The sequence below is a fragment of the Anguilla rostrata genome, chromosome 5 (assembly GCF_018555375.3).
Source record: "Anguilla rostrata isolate EN2019 chromosome 5, ASM1855537v3, whole genome shotgun sequence".
Taxonomy (NCBI): Eukaryota; Metazoa; Chordata; class Actinopteri; order Anguilliformes; family Anguillidae; genus Anguilla; species Anguilla rostrata.
The window spans coordinates 53,041,938-53,050,381 of record NC_057937.1 but is presented as its reverse complement, the minus strand read 5'-3'; the positions used below and the strand labels follow the sequence as shown (position 1 = coordinate 53,050,381).

At 41.4% G+C, this 8,444-nt stretch overlaps 1 protein-coding gene across 2 annotated transcripts in view; it reads right to left on the bottom strand.

Moving 5' to 3' along the window:
• Positions 1–871: 871 nt before the first annotated feature.
• Positions 872–8,444, bottom strand: part of LOC135255676 (copine-7-like) — a 46,908-nt gene continuing 39,335 nt past the window's right edge. For both annotated transcript variants that reach the window (XM_064337178.1, XM_064337179.1), the window contains exons 12-16: positions 8,218–8,272; positions 4,963–5,014; positions 4,442–4,575; positions 2,376–2,612; positions 872–1,132 (exon numbers count right to left, since the gene is read on the bottom strand). In XM_064337178.1, coding sequence (XP_064193248.1) covers positions 992–1,132; positions 2,376–2,612; positions 4,442–4,575; positions 4,963–5,014; positions 8,218–8,272 — 619 coding nt within the window. In that variant the 3' untranslated portion in view covers positions 872–991. The remainder of the gene's footprint in view (positions 1,133–2,375; positions 2,613–4,441; positions 4,576–4,962; positions 5,015–8,217; positions 8,273–8,444) is intronic.

The following is an 8,444-nucleotide window of genomic DNA, read 5'->3' as shown; positions in this document are numbered from 1 at the left end:
AACTTAAATACACAGCTTTGTTTTGATTCTCAAATAAAGTGTGAATTTGTTTTACCGTAACTGAACAAATATTGGGCCACCGTGGACACCGTTTTTGCTTCCCAAAAATTGAGGTAAATCGAGGGGACCAGGTGACTCTTAATTAAAGGGATTATTAGTACATCTCTGGAATAAAACATGGATCAAAGCAATCTTAACTCTTAAATGCACAATGTACATTCATTTCCCAAATACTATTTTGAAGGCTTCTTCAAAAATCAAAGACTAGCAAAAGGTTTTCTCTAATTCCACATGCAATATCAAAAGATTATTTTATGTAATAATGTTTTGATATCACCACCATGTTCCTGTAATAATCTATTAATAACACCACTTGGATGGTGTATTAATCTCTTGATATAGCTCACATGTTTATTTATATTTATATCTTACCACCAAGATAATGTTATAATATGTAGATTTTACAAATGAGTTTGTGCATCTATCTTTTTATATGACCATTAAGTTCTTACAATAATTTGTTGATATCACCATCAAGATCGTGCATGGCATCTTTTCCTCATTATACAAGCCCGTTGACAAGCCACTGAATAGAAAGGAGAGATCGTTCGGAAAAAAAGAAAGGGGGTGTGCAGTCCGGAAGTCTTTAATTAGCGGGAAGTAGCTAGGAAGCTGCAAAAGCTGCTGCAATAATTCAAGATGGTCGCCAGGAAATGTGGGGCCTGTGCTTTCTGCCTGAATAGAATGTGAATATTCCTCACAGAGCCTCAGGAAGACACTGCAGTGCCCGCGCCCGAGCAGACGGACCGCAGCCAGGCGTACGAAGTGATCATAATCCAAGCCCCGGTGCTTCACTTTGGAATGTAAACAGTTTTTTTTTTTTTTTTTTTTTTTAATCTCTTTTTGATCTCGTCCTTGCAACCCAAATCTTTCACCCACCGAACAGCTGAGACCATGCCGGGCCGGGGTTGCTTGCGGTCGTGCGTCTCCTCTACTCGGGGGTGTTGGCAGGGGAGGTGGGCGAATCCAGGAGGTGGGGGCATTTGGGGGAGATGGCCTTGTGGCTGTAATACTCGACCACCTGCTTGGGCACTTCGGCGAGGACGCACTTGGCCAGGGCAGCAGGGGAGGCCTGGAACACAAAGGACACAGCTGCAAATGGGGCACGTGACACATGCCTCACCACACTGAGAGAGGGCTAATGCCACACTGGCCACAGTGGTCCGCAAAATTATTCTCACCACGATTTTCAGATTTTGTAACAATTAATAGTGAACTGAGACTAAATAATGCATTAAAAATTAACAAAGATATCTTAAAAACTGAATTCTCAGTTTTGGAGATCAGCCTGTACTATTCAGGGCGTAAGTGGCATGGTACACTTGGCCACTTCCTAATAATTGACTTTATCATGTTCATTAGAACATTACGATTGGACATTGCAAGCCATTTGGTCGCCTTCTCTTAACCTGTGCCTTTGAGCAACTCGTCTTGGTTTTATACCCAAGTTGTTGGGAGGCTCCTTGGTTTTTGTGAACCTTACAAAGACAAATGTGTTTAATTTCATTCTTTTTTCTGAAATAAAATGATCAATGATCGATCAATTGCGCAACTCTAATAATATTTATTCACCTGAATTAATTTTGGTTTGCCATAGGAAAGATTCTGAATACTCATGCAGTAAAGAAATCTCAATTTTTTATTTGAATTAATAATTCATTCAGGTCGTAAATATCAATTCCTTTTTAAAAGTAAGATATTCAAGCTCTGAAGCAACAAAACGTGAAAATCATGTAATGTAAGGGCCAGAGTACGCTTGCAAGCCACGGTATATTGAAAGTTTTTAGCTCACATCTCTGAATTTCCAATTGAACACAGCCACAGCAGGAGGTAATTGTATGTGAGAGGGAAAAGAACGTGTTGCTTGGGAGTGATTCTGTTGCTGTGTTTCATCTTCAGACCAAACCACAGGATGACTGACCACTGTCAGCCTGGAAAAGTCCTTCAGCAAGAAAAGAACATGGCGGTTTTTTTATAACATGCTCCATCTCTCTCCTCTACTGGAAAGATGAGCCCATTTTGTTTCCATCACCAACATGCCTGGCTGCTTCCACACAGCTCCACTTGAATGCTAATGCTATTTTTTTTGAGAGGATTTGGAGGTTACATTTTCAAAATGACTGCCGACAGAAAAACATAATTACGGCGCATGCTGGGAACCTTCTGAACCCTCTTCACTTTGATGTGCCCGAGCGAAAAAAACTTTTACGTTGTCTCTAGCGAAGGGTAATCACAGGGCTCACGCGAAAAGCGGCAGGACCTGAAAGCGCAACATCGGAGGGGGGCTCTGGGGGAGAGACGGACGGCCGACTGACCGTTTTGAAGTCTCTGAAGGGCACGAACTGCACTATGTCCCTCAGCACCGGCTCCCCCTTCGGCGAACGCAGCACCCCGTCGTCCCCGTCCAGGATCTGCATGTCGGTGAAGTCGGCGTTGCCCACGCCCACTATGATGATCGACAGCGGCTGGTAGGAGGCGCGCACGATGGCCTCGCGCGTGTCCGCCATGTCCGTCACCACCCCGTCCGTCAGGATCAGCAGGATGTGGTACCGCTTGGAGGGAAAAGGCCCTTCTCAGTAAGCATACCGCACTCAATATGTATGCCCACTACTAAATCACAGCACATATCCTCAGGACTCAGCTTTTATTCACAGCATTAATACTCAGTGCTCATGAGATTCTATTGGACATTGCACATTCCTGCTTTAAATCATACTTCTGTGGCAGGAACCAGCTAGCTGAAATTAATGAGGAATTTTCATGCTAGGACCACTTCTCTTTTCATTGTACATGCTTCCCTCCATTTGTATTATCATGAGGAAACAGTATGGTGATTCACTGTTTTGTGGATGGCACAGTCATGTATCTCAATGAAGCACTGCAGCTCTCAAATTTAGATGCATGTGCTGCTGATACTAAAGCTTGGGTGACTTCCATGCCATCCAGACAGTTTCTCCTTGCCATTTTAGCCTTTGGCTTCCTTTCTGTGTGTGTAGCCCAAGGCACAGACAACTATGACTATACTGTGACAAATTCTTTGTAAATTTCACTATGCATATAATGAAATTACTCTGTTCCAGTACTCATTCTCAGTTCTTAGCCTTAATGCAGTACTTATTAATAGACGGCCTTCAGTACTTGCTTACTCATTCTCAGTATTAAGCACACAACATCACCATTCAATGTTTGCGTGCAGAACATCCTGTCTCCGTTAACTTGAGTCCTTTTTTGTCCACATTGTGTCTACTTTCATAAGGCATTCAAGAACATAAATAGCTCCTTAACTAGCGTGCCATTTTGACTTTATGAGATATTTACAGAGACGTTCAGTGCTTTTGATGTGGAGTGACAAGGAGTGTGTGCTAAGTAGAAAATGGAAGAAAACTTATGTCAGCAAATGGTTTATCCCCATAGCACACAGGCATTCTGGAGATATGAGGAATGCCCACAAGGTAAATATTGCCTTCCTTTATATGATGTGCAGGCATTCTCAGGAGATTAGCATTTTTTTTTTTTTACATGTTCTGAGAATGAACAGGGTACATTTCAAGGTCTGCTTATATTGGAAAGCATCCAGCGTGACCACAGGGGGATAAAAATGCTAAATCAATGGGGTTTCCTATTTATCCCAGTTTCAAAGGCCCCATTAGGCCAAGGATCCAAGCAGTGATTTTTACCCAGTTTGCATTTTTGCCTGCTGTCCTGAGTTCCCTCCCATTGATCCTTACGGTTCTTTTACTGAAATTTGATAGGTTGTGGGGAAGGGGTACTGACGAAAAGTAAATAATAAATGAAGGTCACTCCAAGAATGTAAGAGATGGAGGTTAGTTTATGGTTAGGCTACTTTTAATTCTGAAAATTTTTTAATTGCCATTTTCCCTACATTTCCTGAGTGTATTTTCTTGCTCTATCTAAACTTTTTTTTCTTACTAAGAACATGATTTCAAATATGGATGTGCAGGAAATGAATATACTTTTGCCACATAGGCTTGTCTTTGAAAACTTGCCTCTTGCATATTAATTAAATACAATCAGGCCAGCCACAGTCTAGACGTTGTCCAAAGCTTCTACACATCATACTCTAAATATTAACAGGAAAATCAACACACACAGTGCAACATTCACACATGCACACATGCCATAGTAGGTGCAAGAGGGAGACTGAGAATTTAGTGCTATAAATAACAAATTGGCTTGAATATACAGTTTTAGATGTAGCTCAGATGGGGCAAGTACAGCCATGTAGTTGGATAATGTAGGTGGGTTTGCCATTCACCACCCTGCCAGATTTGATAAGAATCTGTACTTTTTTTTCCTGTCGCATGGTTTCTATGGTCAGTGCAATCTGTGTCTCTGATATCTCTATGGTTGGGACACTCACCGAGGCGTCTTTGATGGTGCCGTCCCCTGCAGCCAGTTTGGCTAGTCTGCTGATGATGGGGGCCACGTTGGTGGGACCGTAGAGCTGGATCTTAGGGAGGCAGTTCTGGTACGCTTCCACCACGCCCTGGATTTCTGGAGCCAAACACAGCAGGTAGGTTACATCCCCCCCCCATTCCCGCCCTCACACCACACACCAATGGGATTAGTCCAGGAATGGCGTGGGGGGGGGGGGGTGGAATTGCAGGGGGAAAGAGATTTTAGCGTACAAAAAGCATTAAGCTAAGCTGACAGCGAGAGAGACTGTGATATTCCAGGCGGCTCTTTCCTGCCTCTGAAATGAGTATGTTTTATTTTTATGGGAAATAGGGATATCTATTCTCAGCTCAGTGCTCTTTCTCTGATCCTTCTCCCCCAGCAGACAAATATAAAACCAGGGCCAGGGTTTCCTGACTCTGTGGGGAGGGGTGCAGTGGCACTGGCAAGCACATGGAGGGGGGAAAAATGACTGAGATCTCCTACCTTCACATTCATCATCTTCTGGGTTGAAATTGATGGCAAAGTCATGGGAGACCTGGGTGTGAAGAGTAAAAATACGGTTCAGAAGAAAGGCCTCTGGCCTCCCAGTGCTTGCTGGGAGATTTCTTTTTAACAGACTGTAAACAGAGCTCTTCTCACATGGCACTGAAGTGGTCACAGCCCTCGCTTGAAGACTGCGGGAGGTCCTTAGAGGATGGTCAGTGTCATACCCAGTACAAACAGACACACACACACACACACACACACACACACACACATATATTTATACATAGTTGCCCTATTTTAGTGGAGCAAACTTAATTGGACGATTGGCTAGCAGTGTGTCTTTGCATCATTAGTTCATGCACAAGAAAGCTAGGGAAAAGTCTACAGATGTGGAATTTGCATTTGGAGTTACTGTTGTCTGTCAGCATGTGGACCAAATGAGTTACATTGCCAGGCCATCATGAGGCTGAACAATGAATGAATTGATACATAGCATAACATTGAGTGAGTCAAGATCAACTGTTTGATACATTGTTGAGCAGCGAGAACGCACTGGTGAGCTCAGCAAAGGCAAACGACCCGGTAGACCACAGAAACCCACTGTAGTGGATGATTGAAGAATACTTTCAATTGTGAAGAAAAACCCCTTTTCAACTGTTGAACAGATAAAGAACACTCCAGGATGTGGGCACAGACGTTTCAAAGACTACCATAAAGAGACGATTATGCCAGAAAAACCTCAGAGTGTTCCCTGAAACCCACTGTTATGTCTCAAAAACAGAACAGCCAGGTTAAAAAAAAAAAAAGTACATTTAAAAAACTGTACAGTCCTGGAACAAAGTCTTCTGGACAGATTAGACAAGGATTACCTGTACCAAAGTGATAGAAAGAGGAAAGTGTGGAGAAAGAAAGGAACTGCTCATGATCCAAAGCACCCGCCTCATCTGTGAAATATGGTGGTGGGAATGTTACATGCTTGGGCATGTATGGCTGCCACTGGACCTGGCTCACCTGTCTTCCCTGATCATTTAACTGCTGACAGCAGCAGTAGGATGAGTTGTAAAGTACTCAGAAACATCTTATCTGCACAATCTCTCACCTTGTGGCAGGACAATGACCCCAAACCTACTGCTACAGCAACCAAGGAGATTTCAAGGGCCAAAAAGTGACTAGCCAAGTCAATCACCCATCTTGAATCCAACTGAACATGTGTTTCGCTTGCTGAAGACAAGTCTGGCACACGTCTGACTGAGCATCACCAGGGAAGATACCCAGCGTCTGGTGATTATGAGTCGCAGGCTTCAGACAGCTATCGAATGCAAATGATTTGCAACCAAGTACTAAATATGACAACTTTATTTCAGATTATGTTAATTTGTCCAATTACATTTTTTCTTTCCTAAAATGGGGGGACTATGTACAAAAAAGGGCTGTAATTCCTACATGGTTCACCAAATATGGATGTAATATGATTCAATAACTGTAATGGGGGTGTGGGATGAAGGATGAACTAAACAGCAGTCCATATTTTTGTATACAAAGCAAACAACTGCTTCTGTACTACCTTTCAAAGAGTAAATAAAGACACATTTTTCTAACAAAAAGCAGAAAATTTCCCTGTATTTCATTGTAAATGATTGTGAGCCCTTTTGACCCGCTTGCATGATTCATTCAGTGATAATTGTGGTGCTGGAGTCGCTGTGGCGGGAGCTGATGTTCGTGCTTCCAGTGAATCACCGAGCTTTTCTTCTCTAACCTGCCGCCGGCTCAGGAAAGCTCCAATGAGTCTGTTGACATTTAAACGGCGTCTGAACCCAGACGGTACTGTGGGTGAGTTTCCTCGCTCAGCGCACGCATCTCACTCAAAATGGAAAACTTGTGACAAGCTGAGAAATCCACAGCTTGTGCCTCTAATTATTTAGATTACACAAAGTACGTACTCACAGAGAGAGAGGGAGAGAGAGAGAGAGAGAGAGAGAGATGTGAACAAAAAATTTATTAATTAATTAATGTGTGATTTTGACAGTGGCAAATTATGTTGTAAAATGCATCATGTTGATTGCAATAACTAAATATAGCCGTTCAAATAAAAATGAAGCCATAAGTAAAAAATAAAAAAAAGGAAGATGAACATGACAGGCAGGTGTCACAGGGGAGGAAGAGAACAAGGAGGAGGAGGACTGAAGCAACAGTATACACAATAAAAAAGACAGAATCAGCCCATTCTCTGTTTATACCTCAAACTAAAGTTGGTTTATCTTTTACAATGTCCAGGAGGTAATGTATATAACACTGGTGCTATAAAACTACAAACATAGTGGTCAAGGAACATACACAAACAGTCCTGAGTTATTATTTTAATGATTCAAGAGCCTGCCAGTTTTAGTAATTGTCACTGAGCAGTGGTTCTCTTATTTGCAATTGTATCCAATGCAATATAATTGCATTTCCATTACATAAATACATAATCACAATAAAGAATCTGGAGTTAGTGTGAGTAGTTTTGAATGTAACAAATAGATAAAATGTGATTTTTTAAAAATAGCAATAATATAATAGATTAATGTAACATTCACAGAGGTATAGCAGGGGTGCCATATTACTGACAGCAAGTGGAGTGAAAAGAACCTTCTGCGATTGATTATTTCTGTTTAAATTAGCTCAAAGGTTCATTTTGCAAAAAGATCAAAGGATATGTTCAGGACCACTACAAAATAAAATAAAATATCTGCTTCCCCACTTTGTAACGTGCCAGATGAGGCCCAATCACTTCTTTAGAATGGGCCTTCACTTGAGGTCAGAGACTTATTTCAATTCAGTTTGAAGTTTAAATTATGTCACTTTCAAAAGCTTCATATCAAGTCACTGAACTGAGAACTAATCTATTGTGAAATCTTTTTTTTAAAAAGATGACATCATTTAAGACAGGTAAAAGCATATGAAAGGCTTCCATTTCTGTGCATGACCGTGAGATTTCCATGTGATCTATATCACTTGAATGAGTAAGCCATCTCATATGAGGAGATGGGAAAACCGTCTTTTATGAGTGATCACATTCCTTGAAAATGGAGCTGGGTGAGGTTAGTGCTGAAAAAGAAGTCTCTGCCACTGTTGATGCTGAAAGTGGTCTGACCGGTGGTCATTTCTATAGCATCCATAGCTAGTACACCAGACAGGAGACAGGCATGATCAAAAGAACGCAAAGCTGAAAATCTACAGCATTTACGACGCACAGCAGGTAAATTCACTTACCTCATAATTTGGTGGAATTCTTGCACCAAAACCAAGAGCAGAGAACCTTTTGTCACTAAAAAAAAGCAAAAATCAAATGCAAAACAGCCTGTTATTTCAGTAATATTAAATTCAAAATATATTTATATAATCATTTGCAGAAACGGATTTTAACAAATGACTAAGTGAAAATTACTTGAGCGCAATTATTTTAATGAACCAAAATATTTGCAGTTAAATATTTACTG